The following is a 17055-nucleotide window of genomic DNA, read 5'->3' as shown; positions in this document are numbered from 1 at the left end:
AAATGCTGAAATCAGCGGAGGTGGAGATCAAAAAGGAACATCAAGTGTTGATGGTCAATAAAACCACTAGTTTCAAGAAAGGCAAGGGTAAGAAGAACTTCAAGAAGGACGGCAAGGGAGTTGCCGCGCCCGGTAAGCTAGTTGCCGGGAAGAAGCCAAAGCATGGACCCAAACCTGAGACTGAGTGTTTTTATTGCAAGGGAAACGGTCACTGGAAGCGGAACTGCCCCAAGTACTTAGCGGATAAGAAGGCCGGCAATACCAAAGGTATATATGATATACATGTTATTGATGTGTACCTTACCAGCACTCGTAGTAGCTCCTGGATATTTGATACCGGTGCGGTTGCTCATATTTGTAACTCAAAACAGGAGCTGCGGAGACTGGCGAAGGACGAGGTGACGATGCGCGTCGGGAATGGTTCCAAGGTCGATGTGATCGTCGTCGGCACACTACCTCTACATTTACCTACGGGATTAGTTTTAAACCTCAATAATTGTTATTTAGTGCCAGCTTTGAGCATGAACATTGTATATGGATCTCGCTTAATGCGAGATGGCTACTCATTTAAATCTGAGAATAATGGTTGTTCTATTTATATGAGAGACATGTTTTATGGTCATGCCCCGCTGGTCAATGGTTTATTCTTATTTAATCTCGAACGTGATGTTACACATATTCATAGTGTGAATGCCAAAAGATGTAAGGTTGATAATGATAGTCCCACATACTTGTGGCACTGTTGCCTTGGTCACATTGGTGTCAAACGCATGAAGAAACTCCATGCAGATGGACTTTTGGAGTCTCTTGATTATGAATCATTTGACACGTGTGAACCATGCCTCATGGGCAAAATGACCAAGACTCCGTTCTCCGGAACAATGGAGCGAGCAACCAACTTATTGGAAATCATACATACTGATGTGTGCGGTCCAATGAGCGTTGAGGCTCGCGGTGGTTATCGTTATGTTCTCACCCTCGCTGATGACTTGAGTAGATATGGGTATGTCTACTTAATGAAACATAAGTCTGAGACCTTTGAAAAGTTCAAGGAATTTCAAAGTGAGGTTGAGAATCAACGTGACAGGAAAATAAAGTTCTTATGATCAGATCGTGGAGGGGAATATTTGAGTCACGAATTTGGCACACACTTAAGGAAATGTGGAATTGTTTCACAACTCACGCCGCCTGGAACACCTCAGCGTAATGGTGTGTCCGAACGTCGTAATCGCACCCTATTAGATATGGTGCGATCTATGATGTCTCTTACCGATCTACCGCTATCATTTTGGGGTTATGCTTTAGAGACTGCCGCATTCACTTTAAATAGGGCTCCATTAAAATCCGTTGAGACGACACCATATGAATTATGGTTTGGGAAGAAACCTAAGTTGTCGTTTCTGAAAGTTTGGGGATGCGATGCTTATGTCAAGAAACTTCAACCTGAAAAGCTCGAACCCAAGTCGGAAAAATGTGTCTTCATAGGATACCCTAAGGAAACTATTGGGTATACCTTCTACCTCAGATCCGAAGGCAAGATCTTTGTTGCCAAGAATGGATCCTTTCTAGAGAAAGAGTTTCTCTCGAAAGAAGTAAGTGGGAGGAAAGTAGAACTTGATGAAGTACTGCCTCTTGAACCGGAAAGTAGCGCAGCTCAAGAAAATGTTTCTGTGGTGCCTGCACCGACTAGAGAGGAAGTTAATGATGATGATCAAGGAACTTCAGATCAAGTTACTACTGAACTTCGTAGGTCCACAAGGACATGTTCCACGCCAGAATGGTATGGCAACCCTGTCCTAGAAATAATGTTGTTAGACAACGGTGAACCTTCGAATATGAAGAAGCGATGGCGGGCCCAGATTCCAACAAATGGCTTGAAGCCATGAAATTCGAGATAGGATCCATGTATGAAAACAAAGTATGGACTTTGACAGACTTGCCCGATGATCGGCGAGCCATAGAAAATAAATGGATCTTTAAGAAGAAGACGGACGCGGATGGCAATGTGACCATCTATAAAGCTCGGCTTGTCGCTAAGGGTTATCGACAAGTTAAAGGGGTTGACTACGATGAGACCTTCTCACCCGTAGCGAAGTTGAAGTCCGTCCGAATCATGTTAGCAATTGCCGCATTCTATGATTATGAGATATGGCAAATGGACGTCAAAACGGCATTCCTTAATGGTTTCCTTAAGGAAGAATTGTATATGATGCAGCCGGAAGGTTTTGTCGATCCTAAGAATGCTGACAAGGTATGCAAGCTCCAACGCTCAATCTATGGGCTAGTGCAAGCATCTCGGAGTTGGAACATTCGCTTTGATGAGATGATCAAAGCGTTTGGGTTTACGCAGATTTATGGAGAAGCCTGTGTTTACAAGAAAGTGAGTGGGAGCTCCGTAGCATTTCTCATATTATATGTGGATGACATACTATTTATGGGAAATGATATAGAACTCTTGGAAAGCATAAAGGCCTACTTGAATAAGTGTTTTTCAATGAAGGACCTTGGAGAAGCTGCTTATATATTAGGCATCAAGATCTATAGAGATAGATAGAGACGCCTCATTGGTCTTTCACAAAGCACATACCTTGACAAGATATTGAAGAAGTTCAATATGGATCAGTCCAAGAAGGGGTTCTTGCCTATATTTCAAGGTGTGAGATTGAGCACGGCTCAATGCCCGACCACGGCAGAAGATAGAGAAAAGATGAGTGTCATTCCCTATGCCTCGGCCATAGGGTCTATTATGTATGACATGCTGTGTACCAGACCTGATGTAAACCTTGCCGTAAGTTTGGTAGGAAGGTACCAAAGTAATCCCGACATGGAACACTGGACAGCGGTCAAGAATATCCTAAAGTACCTGAAAAGGACTAAGGATATGTTTCTCGTTTATGGAGGTGAGAAGAGCTCGTCGTAAAGGGTTACGTCGATGCTAGCTTCGACACAGATCTGGATGACTCCAAGTCACAAACCGGATAAGTGTATATTTTGAATGGTAGGGCAGTCAGCTGGTGCAGTTGCAAGCAAAGCGTCGTGGCGGGATCTACATGTGAAGCGGAGTACATGGCAGCCTCGGAGGCAGCACATGAAGCAATCTGGATGAAGGAGTTCATTACCGACCTAGGAGTTATTCCTAATGCGTCGGGCCCGATGGCTCTCTTCTGTGACAACACTGGAGCTATTGCCCTGGCCAAGGAGCCCAGGTTTCACAAGAAGACCAGGCATATCAAGCGTCGCTTCAACTCCATTCGTGAAAATGTTCAAGATGGAGACATAGATATTTGTAAAGTGCATATGGACCTGAATGTCGCAGATCCGTTGACTAAACCTCTTCCACGAGCAAAACATGATCAACACCAGAACTCTATGGGTGTTCGATTCATCACAATATAACTAGATTATTGACTCTAGTGCAAGTGGGAGACTGTTGGAAATATGCCCTAGAGGCAATAATAAAATGGTTATTATTATATTTCCTTGTTCATGATAATTTTCTATTGTTCATGCTATAATTGTGTTATCGGGAAATCGTAATACATGTGTGAATACATAGACCACAACATGTCCCTAGTGAGCCTCTAGTTGACTAGCTCATTGATCAATAGATGGTTACGGTTTCCTGACCATGGACATTGGATGTCGTTGATAACGGGATCACATCATTAGGAGAATGATGTGATGGACAAGACCCAATCCTAAGCATAGCACAAAGATCGTATAGTTCGTCTGCTAAAGCTTTTCTAATGTCAAGTATCATTTCCTTAGACCATGAGATTGTGCAACTCCCGGATACCGTAGGAATGCTTTGGGTGTGCCAAATGTCACAACGTAACTGGGTGGCTATAAAGGCACACTACAGGTATCTCCGAAAGTGTCTGTTGGGTTGGCACGAATCGAGACTGGGATTTGTCACTCCGCATGACGGAGAGGTATCTCTGGGCCCACTCAGTGATGCATCATCATAATGAGCTCAATGTGACCAAGGAGTTGATCACGGGATGATGTGTTACGGAACGAGTAAAGAGACTTGCCGGTAACGAGATTGAACAAGGTATTGGGATACCGACGATCGAATCTCGGGCAAGTATCATACCGGTAGACAAAGGGAATTGTGTACGGGATTGATTGAATCCCCGACATCGTGGTTCATCTGATGAGATCATCATGGAACATGTGGGAGCCAACATGGGTATCCAGATCCCGCTGTTGGTTATTGGCCAGAGAGATGTCTCGGTCATGTCTACATGGTTCCCGAACCCGTAGGGTCTACACACTTAAGGTTCGGTGACGCTAGAGTTGTTATGGGAAATAGTATGCAGTTACCGAATGTTGTTCGGAGTCCCGGATGAGATCCCGGACGTCACGAGGAGTTCCGGAATGGTCCGGAGGTGAAGATTTATATATGGGAAGTCATCATACGGTCACCGGAAGTGTTCGGAGGTTTATCGGTATTGTACCGGGACCACAGAAGGGGTTCCGGGGGTCCACCGGGAGGGTCCACCTGCCCCGAAGGGCCCTATGGGCTGTATGTGGAAGGGAACCAGCCCCTAAGTGGGCTGGGCGCCACGCCCCTAGGGCCCATGCGCCTAGGGTTGGGGGGGCCCTAAAGGGGGCGCCCCCCTTGGCTTGGGGGGCAAGCCCCCTCCCCTTGGCCGCCGCCCCCCCTCTAGATCCATTTGGAGGGGCCGGCCCCCCTTCCCCCTTCGCCCTATAAATAGAGGGGTGGAGGGAGGGCAGCAGCACCCTTCCCAAGGCGCAACCCTCCCCCTCTCCAACACCCCCTCCTCCTCCGTTGAGCTTGGTGAAGCCCTGCCGGAGAACTGCAAGCTCCACCACCACGTCGCCGTGCTGCCGGAGCTCTTCCCCAACTTCTCCTTCCCCCTTGCTGGATCAAGAAGGAGGAGACGTCCCCGGGCTATACGTGTGTTGAACGCAGAGGCGCCGTTGTTCGGCACTTAGATCGGAATCAACCGCGATTTGAATCGCTGCGAGTACGACTCCTTCATCTGCGTTCTTGTAATGCTTCCGCATCGCGATCTTCAAGGGTATGAAGATGCACTCCCCTCTCTCGTTGCTAGTCTCTCCATAGATTGATCTTGGTGATGCGTAGAAATTTTTTAATTTCTGCAACGATCCCCAACAAATAAGAGGGGGAGGGGGTGCCCAAACTTCGCGGGAACTTGTGAGTTCAATAGGTGCGACGCCGTGAGTACATATAGGTGGGAGGGAAGGAGCCCGACTTGGAGGAGAAGGTCCCTTCCCTAGGACGGCGGCCAAAGAGATGGGGCCCCTCCTCCAACCCTAACTGCACCCTCCATTTGTACGGAAGGCAAGGAGTGAAGGGCGCCACCTACATGGGCCTCAAGGGGTTGCCCATGTCGCCTATTCCAGGGGTTGCCCTCTAATAGGCCTAGCCTATTTGGGGCGGACCATGGCCCCTATATTTATTTCTAAGTCATAACCACGCACGCACACGAGGCCGTACACGTATGCAGGTAGATACACATATACACTAGGTTTTGTTTATATCTCAAAATATTTAAAGTACATATACTTCAAAAATCATTTTTATAATTTTAAAAAAATATTTACTGCACATTTAAAAGGTGTTAATGTGGTGTAAATTTTTTGTACAATTTTTTAAAAAAGGTCCGTACAGTTCAAAAAAAAATCATGACATTTAGAAAATATTCACGTGTTTCAGAAAATGTTCATCATGTTTTTTAAAAATATACAACAATAAAAAATACATAAATTTTTAAAATATTTCATACTATTAAAAAATTGTTCGTAATATTTAAAAATAAAATGTGTCACACATTTCTAAAAAAATGTTCATGACACTTAAAAAAGTTTTTATACAATGTAAAAATGTTTCATACCATCCAAAATATATACATAACATTTAAAAATGTCCACATGTTCCAAAAGTATGTTTGCAATTTTCAAAAAGAATGTTTGCATAATATAAAAATGTTTCATACCACTCAAAAAATGTTCAATGTGTATTTAAAATATTTAAAATTTATTAAAAAATGTTCAAACATGTATTTAAAGAAATGTTCATCATGTATTTAGAAAATGTTCAACATGTGTCAAAAAAATGTTACATGATGTATAAAAAAATATACAACATGTGTTGAAAAACCCAACATGTATTTAAAAAGAAAAAAAAGAAATACTTTAAACAGTGAAAACCGATAAAACACATATAAAAGAGAAGAAGAAAAAACCACATGAGAGGTTGTAAAACCGGTCCATAGAACCTTCTCAAAACTGCTTCAGGGAGCGTGAGAGACAAGGCAGGTCTCAGTCTCGCAACAAGCGAGATATAGTCCCTGCGGTCAGAATGTACTGACATTTGTTTTTTTTAAGGAAAAAAAGAATGTACCGAGATGGTGGTGTGGCCAAAAATTGCACTGGATCTGCTTGGTTTGGGCTTTTCGGTCCGAACCCATTCTCGGTGCCCATCGGCGATTCTGCGACGGGTTCGGACGAGCGAAGGGCGAGCGAGAGGGGTTGCCTGCCACCGGCCGGAGCGCTGCCCGACCACGCTCCCCATCATCAGAAATCAAGAGCGAAGGGCGGGCGAGAGGGGTTGCCTGCCTCCTCCAGCTCCGCTCATCTGGCGCCGCCTCCCCGCCGCGCTGCTCCTTCCTCGCCGTCAAGAGAGTGAGAGAGAGGTAAGCCCTCGCCGAGATCTGTCTATTGCTCCAGCTCCTCGCGGGCACGTTCTTCCGGTGCGCGTTCCGGGCCTCGATTCGGCGTTCGTTGCGACGGCGGCGGAGGTGCCAAGAGCGTAGGACCCATTTCCCTCCCAAACCATTCCCAGGCCGAGCTGTTTGCACGCACGAGAACAGGAGCACGAGGAAAGGGGAAAAGACTTATGGGGCCCCTTTCTGCAGTTTTTCCACTAGGGTTTTGGGATGATGCTGATTCTTAGGTTCCTGATGTTCCAAGGTTCAATTGAACCTCATTCCCCATGCTATGTAGCTTGCTGGGTTCGATTCATTCCGCTTTTGTATTCCCAGTCAATTTATTCTGGCATTTTTCTCTAGTAATTCTTTAAATTGTATATCCGTTTTGTGTGGTGGGAATTGCTGCAAGTGATTGTGGGAAGTATATTACGAAGCTTTTGGGATGCTCCGTTTCCGGCTTAGGGTTTTAGTCTCGTTTTAACTGGTACTGTGGTGTTGGAATGTTGCAAGTTGGCCATCGTTTGCCATATCCAGAACTTCCTTGATATGTTAAGCTGTAATTTCAGTCTAGCTCTGCTGCTCCTGCCCATTCATGTCTGCAAGTAATGTCTTCTTTTCTTTCTAGGCATGCAATGCAAGTAATGTCTCTGATATTCTACCGCTGCAATTGGCTCATGTTTCTAATGTGATAGGTAAATCCTATCGAAAAGATGGAAGAGGTGGAAAATACCAGCAAGCGCAAAGCACCCGAGCTGGATTCCGAGGACAGTTCCGCTGCCGCTGTTATGAATGGACATCAGTCGCTGCCTGGCTCGGCTGCCAAACGTCAGAACCTCGCCCGGTCGTGCATCCATGAGGTTGCTGCCCCCAATGGCTATGATTTGTCTAAGGACGAGGCCGTACATGGGACCCTTTCAAACCCTGTGTTTAACGGGGACATGGCCAAGACATACCCGTTTCAGCTCGACCCCTTCCAGACTGTCTCGATCGCCTGCTTGGAGCGGAACGAATCTGTCTTGGTCTCAGCTCACACCTCTGCGGGGAAGACGGCCATTGCTGAGTACGCCATTGCAATGTCGTTTAGAGACAAGCAGAGGGTTATATATACCTCTCCACTGAAGGCTCTGAGCAATCAGAAGTACCGTGAGCTTAGCCAGGAGTTTTCTGATGTTGGCTTGATGACTGGTGATGTCACGCTTCAGCCAAATGCTACTTGCCTGGTCATGACGACGGAAATCCTGAGGGGAATGCTCTATAGGGGTTCCGAGGTGATCAAGGAAGTTGGTTGGGTTATATTTGATGAGATCCACTACATGAAGGACCGGGAGAGAGGCGTTGTGTGGGAAGAGAGTATAGTTTTCCTCCCCCCTGCCATCAAGATGGTCTTTCTTTCTGCTACCATGTCGAATGCAACCGAGTTTGCTGAGTGGATATGCAATCTGCACAAGCAGCCTTGTCACGTGGTGTACACAGACTTCAGGCCGACACCGTTACAGCACTACGTGTTCCCAATAGGTGGGTCTGGTCTCTACCTCGTAGTAGATGAAAATGGTCAGTTCAGGGAGGATAATTTTCTGAAGCTGCAAGACACATTTGCGAAGCAACCTAGTCAACTAGATGGGAAGAAGAGTGGTGGGCCTAAAGCCAGTGGTCGAATTGCAAAAGGCGGGAATGCTTCTGGAACTTCTGACATATACAGAATTGTCAAGGTAGGCAGCCACTGACATACTTTAGTGCAAGATAAATTCTGGCTTTATTGTGCTTTCTGAATTTACAAATAAATAGATGGTTTACGCTTTCTTGTACAAGCATGCATATTTTGTAGTTTACCACGTGCTGGCTTTAAAAACTAGGGAACATTCATGTCTCACTTATTGATGATATTCACTGTTTAGCTGTTGATGTTTTATAGTTTGGTTTAATTTCTTCCAGTCTTATCCCTGATTAATTCTGATGATTGCTAATTTGCAGATGATTATGGAGCGCAAGTTTCAACCAGTCATTATTTTCAGCTTTAGTAGAAGGGAATGTGAGCACCATGCGATGTCGATGTCAAAACTTGATTTCAACACTGAAGAAGAAAAGGATAGCATTGAACAGGTTTTCCGCAGTGCTATTTTCTGTTTAAGCGAGGAAGATAGAGGTTTACCTGCTATAGAGTTGATGTTGCCTCTTCTTAAACGAGGTATTGCAGTACACCATTCTGGACTGCTTCCAATAATTAAGGAGCTGGTGGAATTGCTCTTCCAAGAAGGTCTTGTGAAAGCTCTCTTTGCTACTGAGACGGTGCGCGTTTTAACCTCATTGTCCCACTTGACACTAAACTTATTTTATCCATTGACATGTGCATAATTTGGAACTATACTCCTCAAAGGGACTTCTATTTTTTATTTTTGAAATAGAGAAAGTCAGATAACTATTTCTTTATACTTTCTGGAATTATTTTCACTCTTTAGTAGCAGCATTTGATTAACTCATGATTGTTATTCTTCAGTTTGCCATGGGACTGAACATGCCTGCAAAAACAGTTGTCTTTACATCTGTCAAGAAATGGGATGGTGATAGTAACCGTTTTATTGGTTCTGGAGAATATATACAGGTAAATCTAATGTACATGAAGTGAAGTCAGGCATATATATGTAGAGTTAGTAGGTGGAATAGAATGTACAAGCCCTTCTCACAATAATTTTGTTTTTTCTTTCTAGATGAGTGGAAGAGCCGGTCGGCGTGGCAAGGATGAACGTGGCATTTGTGTTATAATGATAGATGAACAGGTAAGGCTGTGTAGTCTTCCCTTACAACTTTCTTTGTTCTTAATATATTTTATATAGCACGATGATCGTGCGTGGAATTTGTATGTCTTTCTACTACAATAATTTGATCAAATGCATCCCCCATTCAGATTCTGCAGTTGTCTTTTTTTTTGAACCGGGCATAACCCCTTTCCATTACTTATCATAACGGAAATTGCAGTTGTCTTTCTGCGTTGATTATGATAATTAAATGTGGTAACTGATTACTGCTTTATTTTTGTCAAACGCAAATCATTGCTATTTTACTTGTAGTCATGGTTCTGATTTTGGTAGATGTTTACCAGTTTGATATTTGAACCTAACAGTTTTTATTAGTTAATTATGGGTATGCAGTGGCATGTAGTTGGAAGTCATTATAAGCTTAATTTTTTAGACTATTGAACTTTGCATTTGAAAGATACATGCGCTGTTCGTAGTTCTCACCTCAGTAGTTGTGTTGAAGAGTCATTTTGTTCTGTTGAAGTTGTCCTCCCAAGAGACATTGTTCTATGTTCATGCTTGAATTCTCATAACAAGCTTTACTTAGCTTGCAATACTTGTTACGCAAAATTAATTTGCTCCAATTCTTAGTAGTTGTGTTAACATTCATTTTGCGCTATTGAAGCTGTCCTGCAAGACACTTGTTTTGTTCCATATTCATGCTTGAATTGCTTTTCGAGATTTATTTTGCATACCGTGATTCTTATGCAACATATATGCGCTAAAGCTTTTGTGTTGTGCTCACGTGCTTCCTTTAGTTTGACATTTGGCCTTTGGTCATAACATAATTTAACTTTTCAGATGGAAATGAGTGTTATCAAGGACATGGTGTTAGGTAAACCAGCACCTCTCATCAGTACTTTCCGACTGAGCTACTACACTATTCTGAATTTGCTGAGTCGCGCGGAGGGCCAATTTACTGCTGAACATGTGATCCGGAATTCATTCCACCAGTTTCAGTATGAAAAGGTCTGTATCAACCTTAAAGATGCCTTTTATGACATATCCTTTTGAATGCCAAAGATGAGCTTCCGTTGCTTTTCAGGCATTACCCGAAGTGGTTCAGAAGATTACAAGGTTGGAAAATGAAGCTAGCTTGCTGGGCTCTTCTGGAGAGGTATGCTATTTCGGTTGTAGTATACATTATTGTGCTTCTGTTTGACTAACAATGTATCACCTCTACTTGTACAGAATGATCTTGCTGAATATCACAAATTAGGGCTTGATATATCTGAACTTGAGAAGAAAATCATGTCTGAGATGATTAGACCAGAGAGAGCTTTGTTATATTTGGTTCCTGGAAGGCTGGTACGTAACTATTTCTCCTAGGTTCTGTTCTTGCTTGAGGATGACTGATAAGAAACAACACACACTATGAATACTGTGTATTTCTGTTCATCATTTTCCTTCTTTGATGAATTGCTTTGTTATGACTTATGATGTGGATTCTGTAAAATTTACACAGATTCCATTTCACTGAGTAATTTGCATCATGGCAGGTTAAGGTGAGGGATGGTTCAACAGACTGGGGATGGGGTGTGGTTGTAAATGTTGTAAAGAAACCTCCAGCATCTAGTAGCCTCCCCCCTGCATTAAGTGCATCCCGCAATAATAACTATATAGTGGATACCTTGCTTCATTGTTCTTCTAGTTTGAGTGAGAGCGGATTGCGTTCAAAGCCATGCCCACCTCGCCCTGGGGAGAAGGGAGAAATGCATGTGGTGAGTTGAAGATCGTGACAGAGGATTTTATTGTGGTCGTTTATCTTCAGTTTGCTAGTCATATTATTATTCTCATTTAGCGTTGGCCCAAAATTTAGTTTTGACTAATGTTCAGATATTTGCAGGTGCCTGTACCATTACCTTTGGTATGTGGTCTAAGCAGCATTAGAATCAGCATTCCATCTGATTTGCGACCACCTGAAGCAAGACAAAACATACTTTTTGCAGTTCAAGAACTAGGAAAGCGTTACCCCCAAGGACTTCCAAAGCTAAATCCAATTACGGTGAAAATTCGTCTTACATAATGCCTCTTTTAAGTTCATTGTTAATTTTGCACTACAAGTACCATTTTTGTTTAGAGAGGCTCAGAGTTCCAAAAAAAGGAAGTCAAATTTATGTTGTCAGGTTTTGGATGTACATTAGCACAGCTCTCCGGATGAGATATATCATATCCGTTTTTCCTCAGTACATCGTCCATGCATGATATGCAGACGGAGAAAACAAATGCTATAGCTAAAATACTGATATGGTCTTCACCTGCTTATTTCTAGTCTGCAAACCCTTTGATGCGCTCCCTTGCTCTACCTTCTGCTGGCATTCCTTCGTGTCACATTTAGTTGGTCCAGTTTCTCAGATCATTCTTTCCTAAAAATAAATCACCTGTCATCCTAAAGCGATCATTTTGAATCATGGTGTCATTTTTTGACATTCTGGTATAATTAATAGGACATGGGTATTGAAGAACCTGAATTAGTCGACCTGGTTCATAAACTTGAGGATCTTGAGCAGAAACTGTGTTCTCACCCACTTCATAAGGTATGCCTTATTGTCACCTTTCAATTAAGAAATGCCCAGTCCCATTTTTACTTGATGCACTTTTTTTTTGCTATTTTTGTGTCTCAGTCCGATCAAAGTGAACAGCAACTGTCATGGTACCAAAGAAAAGCTGAATTGAATCATGAAATTCAGCAACTAAAGTCAAAGATGCGGGATTCACAGGTTGGTTGAATGTTTGTATGATTGATCCTTGTTAAACAGCTAAATGGGTTCTCACATTCTCCATCATTCAGCTACAAAAATTTAGGGATGAACTGAAAAACCGGTCTCGCGTTCTGAAGATACTGGGTCATATTGATGCGGATGGTGTTCTCCAGTTAAAGGGGCGTGCTGCCTGTTTGATAGACACTGGGGATGAGCTGCTTGTCACTGAACTTATGTTTAATGGTACCTGTTTAATATGACTGTGGGTTCAGTTTTTGCTTACTTTACATTCAGTATTGCATTAATATGTTTATGTGACTAGGTACATTTAATGATCTTGATCATCATCAAGTTGCTTCCGTTGTTAGCTGCTTTGTTCCGTGTGAGAAATCAAGTGAGCAAATACGCCTGAGAAATGAGCTTTCTAAGCCAATGATGCAGCTCCAGGAGGCTGCAAGGAAAATAGCCGAGGTGCATACTTGTTGTATCATCACTATATCGCCACCCATCTCCCTGGTCCCTATGCTTGATTGGGAACTCTGATTTCTCACTCTTGTTTTAGGTACAACGGGAATGCAAATTGGACATCAATGTTGAAGAATATGTTGAATCAACTTGTAAACCCTACCTGATGGACGTCATATACTGCTGGTCAAAGGTTGGTCAGACTATGCAGTTCATTAAACTATAGATCTTGTGTTCCTTTTTTTTTGGAAATTCTCTGGGCATTAAGATATCTTATTTCCAATTGTGACATTGATTCTCATCATGCATAATCTCGACATCTGATGCAATCATACTCTGCATCTGTACTGCTGCTGCAGTTTTTGTAGTAATTATGTGTAGAGTCCTGAAACATTTTCCTCACAGGGCGCCACCTTCGGAGAGGTGACAGAAATGACTGACATTTTTGAAGGAAGCATCATACGGCTAGTTAGGAGGCTGGATGAATTTCTGAATCAGGTAAACCACCTGTTGGTTCTGGGCACTATTACTAAAATCACTTGGATAATGAGAGTGTCTGTCTTTGGTTATCCCATTTGACTTAAAGTGCATGCGAATAAAAAAAATCTGCCTTTGATTGATCCATTAGATCAATGTGCATGTGAATACAAGTGTGACATGTCCTTCTAGCGAAATGTCCATAAACTGTCAACATTTACTCTCAACTGTGACATGACTGAATATGATGAACAAGTTGGACTGTAGCTAGATATGTAAGAAATGTTATCAATTTCTGTTTATCTCCATATATAGAAGTTGTGATTGGCATCTGACTTTCTTCTTTGGCCTTTTCTGCATGCCCAACACTTTACTTTCCTATTACAAAGTTCTGTAAATAGTCAAGAAAATAAGCTTGCTTTGTTTTCCTTTGTCGGACCAACTGACTTAATTTGTTTGCCAGCTAAAAGCCGCTGCTGAAGCTGTTGGGGAGGTCAACCTTGAGAGCAAGTTTGGATCGGCGAGTGAGAGCTTACGCCGTGGCATCATGTTTGCTAACTCATTGTATCTGTGATGAGTACTCCAGCAGTTGTAACATACAGTATATGTTAACAAACCAAACGTAGCTGTTTTGTTTTTTGTTTTTGACAGCCCTTATCTGTGGGAGTGTAGGTTGTAGCCTTGTACCCTGGTAACCCCTAGGCAATTTATTTTGGTAACTCTTATCCAGGCATTTTATTTTCGAAATTCTCCAGGCATTGAGACTTATTTAGTAATTTCACATAAATTTGACGGACTCTTTTTCAATTCGATTAACTTTTATTAAAACCGATGAACTTTTTCAGTTCTAATAAACTTTTTTTTAAATCGATTAACTCTTTTTTGAAACCAATGAACTTTTTTCAATTTCCATGATCTTTTTACAAAATTGATGACCTTATTTTCAAACTCGTGAACTTTTTTGGGGAATCAATGAACTTTTTTTAAAAACGGATGAACTTTTTTACAAAATCAATGAATGCTTTTTCAAAATAGATGATTTTTTTCAACTTCATGAACATTTTTTTTCATATTTGTGATCTTTTAAAAAAAATTGAACTTCTTCAATTTTGTGAACCTTTTTTGAAATCGATGGACTTTCTTCAAATTTGTGAAGTGTTTTTTGGATTTCGATGACCTTTTTTCCACTTCGAGATTTTTTTTGGAGTTTGTAAACTGTTTTTAAAATCTGTGAATATTATTGAATTCACGAACTTTTGTCGATTTTTTTCAATTTTTTGCCTTTTTTTCATAGGTCAACGTTTGATCAGTCAACGGTCGAACGAAGCGTATATTTTTTTAACATAGTACAGACGCAAGCGCTCATACATACGTGCATACACTCACCCTATGAACGCACGCACGCACATCTACCTCTATGAGCACCTTCGAGAGATTGAGCCGGCATATCATCTTGAGATTTATGAAGTCACTGTAGGCGCCTCCTCGCATTGAAAGCGCATCGCCGGACATCCTGACATAAATCTAGGAATAATGCGAGCATCAGGGTTATACCACTGTCCCACTAACCATCCAACCACATGTTGGTTCGCAGCGTATGTTTTGTTTTGATTGAAGTGGAGAACGAGCTTAAATTTAAGGATACCGAGCGTACGATTTTTTTCAGAGAAGGAGATCAAGCGTACGTTTTTTTTAGGAGATGAACAAGCGTATATAGGTTTTTTTTTTAGGGTTGGAAGCACTTTATTCAAACATAATGTTTTATGGCATACAAATAAAACCTGGCTTAACAGATAACCAGATGTGCCTCCCAGGAACTAAAGGAATAGCAGCTTTGGCCAAAACATGTGCTTCAACATTGAACTCACGCTTCTGATGGACTATATGTACCTCTTGAAAGCTTTGCATCTTCTTCTGGATTTCCTTTATAATCATTCCCGACATCCCTTTGTGAACTCCTTGTACATTCTCAACAGTAGCTGCACAATCCGTTGATAATACAACCTGCCGGCAAGCTAAGTCAGCTGCTAAAGACAAACCCTTGCCGCAGACCAGCGCTTCAAGGATCTCGGGGTCGGTTAAATATGCAAAACATACTGCTGAAGATCCCAAGTATTCTCCGTGCTCACTTCGACACACAGCCGCAATGGCTCCCTTGTCTCCATGCCTGCCCACTGCTGCATCAACATGTATTTTCACTGAACCCTGGCTTGGAGCAGTCCATCTACGACCAGCATTAGAAACTTGCTGCCGAACACCTATGTCAGCTTGAGGTAGAACCTGGGCCCTCTTGACAGAAATCTTTTTTTTAGAACCCTCTTGACAGAAATCTGGCCGAGATCAGTCAGGTATCTCTGAATGAAGAAAAAAGTTGTGAGCGGAGATTGAAAATTTGTGAAAACACTCGTCACGCTTTGGTCGATCTGGTGGGCAAGGCGTACAAGCGTACATAGGTTTTTTTTTTTGAGACAATCAAGCGTACATAGGTGTGAGCTGAGTGATTTGCTTTCTGCCTCGTGATGGCCCGGCCCACCAAGAGCCGCGTGGGCGCCAGAAACTCCAACCGGCGCCGGTCAGAGCTCCCAATTTGTTTTTTTAGACAAGCTCCCAATTTGTTAGCCTTGTAGCGTCGTACATTGGGCCTTGTAACGTCAAGTATTCGGCCGTGCAGCACGTAGCGCCACGTGGCCCGCTTTGCAACATGGCAGTCCAAATTTTGCAAAAAAAAAAAGCTAAAAAAACGGTGGATGGTTTTGTGGGGGGAAACGGCGTGTGACCTTGCGACAACGTTCGCTCGGTTTGCAGCAACTTTGATCTGTCTTGCAGCGTCAAGCGTCCGACTTGCAACATTTATTGTATCACACATTTGCGTGCTTCTGTCTTGTAACAAAAGCCACCCGGACTTTCAGTGGCACACGTCCAGCTTGCAAAACACACGGATTTTTCTTTAAAGGCAACTAATGCTCCTTTTTATTTTATTTTGAACTAGGCAAATAATACTTTTGCTTATTCTTTCACGTTCCCCTCTTGAGTTAATAACAACAATCGCAGTGCCATGTTTTTAATAGAAAGCTTGTCGTGTCTTGTAGCTAGTGCATGGCAGCAAATACACTGGGATGTAGAGCCATGGACATTAAAACATTGGAGATGAATAGATAAAAAAAATTCTCATAAAAGAAAAACACGTACGCAAATGATTCAAGCTCCAGGCGGAGCCACACACGCAGAGAAAGTCTGAGACAATCCGTCAAAACAGGGGTCTGATTAGGGGATCAGATGCATCGGGAGAAATCAGTCGCCTGATTTGAACGTAATATTCTACTAGTAGAATGCCCGTGCGTTGCTACGGGCTTTTGAAATATTTTTATGGTGTTATATAAAACATAATGCATGTTAAATTTTACATGTAGAGAAAAAAAAACACAGGCATAATCTGATAATAATATAAGTCCACTTCATATGTAATGTAAATTGATAAAAAGGCACTTTGACGATGTATACATACAGTGATGATCCAACTAAAAATCGGTTACAAATTAAGATCTACTTGACGCGTTTAAGTAATTCTCGCACAATATTAGAAATGTTATTTTTAGCTTCATTTGCATGATATTTGAGCAAGTATATTGAAAACTTCATAATCAAGCAATATATGAATACTTCACATCGAAGGTCTAACAATGTGTAACGAAGAATACTCATCATGCAAACCGGATGAACCAGTCTTTTACCGTTCCATCAGGGCATAAAATAAAAAACAAAATGGCCAGACACATCCTTGCAATTTCCTAAATTAATATTATCTTGAATATAGTGAAAACAAAAATAAATTCTTGTGTTTTGAATGTTATGATAATGGAATGTATAAATTTACCGCCCATGCTTGATCGAATACCAGGCGAAAATAACCGTTGTAAT

The 17055-nt window shown here is 42.1% G+C and overlaps 1 protein-coding gene across 3 annotated transcripts; it reads left to right on the top strand.

The window, feature by feature from the left end:
- Nucleotides 1–6398: 6398 nt before the first annotated feature.
- On the top strand, nucleotides 6399–13870 carry LOC123096259 (DExH-box ATP-dependent RNA helicase DExH10). 3 transcript variants are annotated; one of them, XM_044517942.1, is made up of 17 exons: nucleotides 6399–6449; nucleotides 7394–8410; nucleotides 8673–8987; nucleotides 9196–9300; nucleotides 9407–9475; nucleotides 10295–10462; nucleotides 10539–10610; nucleotides 10685–10801; nucleotides 10993–11214; nucleotides 11340–11498; nucleotides 11941–12030; nucleotides 12118–12213; nucleotides 12285–12438; nucleotides 12518–12666; nucleotides 12758–12853; nucleotides 13066–13158; nucleotides 13601–13870. In XM_044517942.1, the coding sequence occupies exons 1-17, from the start codon at nucleotides 6399–6401 to the stop codon at nucleotides 13709–13711; spliced, it is 3084 nt and encodes a 1027-aa protein (XP_044373877.1). In that variant the 3' UTR covers nucleotides 13712–13870. The 3 variants fall into 3 exon arrangements, with proteins under 3 accessions (XP_044373877.1, XP_044373875.1, XP_044373876.1); XM_044517940.1 differs by having other exon boundaries at nucleotides 6438–6686; XM_044517941.1 differs by having other exon boundaries at nucleotides 6447–6686; nucleotides 7327–8410.
- The last annotated feature ends 3185 nt before the right edge of the window (nucleotides 13871–17055 follow it).

The sequence above is a fragment of the Triticum aestivum genome, chromosome 4D, assembly GCF_018294505.1.
Source record: "Triticum aestivum cultivar Chinese Spring chromosome 4D, IWGSC CS RefSeq v2.1, whole genome shotgun sequence".
Taxonomy (NCBI): Eukaryota; Viridiplantae; Streptophyta; class Magnoliopsida; order Poales; family Poaceae; genus Triticum; species Triticum aestivum.
This window is presented reverse-complemented; position numbering and strand designations above follow the sequence as displayed.

Coding starts and splice junctions, on each gene's coding strand:
- LOC123096259 (XM_044517942.1), top strand. CDS start 6,399: ATGGTGGTGTGGCCAAAAATTGCACTGGATCTGCTTGGTTTGGGCTTT. Junction 9,476..10,294: donor TTATAATGATAGATGAACAG/GTAAGGCTGTGT, acceptor TTAACTTTTCAG/ATGGAAATGAGTGTTATCAA. Junction 12,667..12,757: donor CTGCAAGGAAAATAGCCGAG/GTGCATACTTGT, acceptor CTCTTGTTTTAG/GTACAACGGGAATGCAAATT.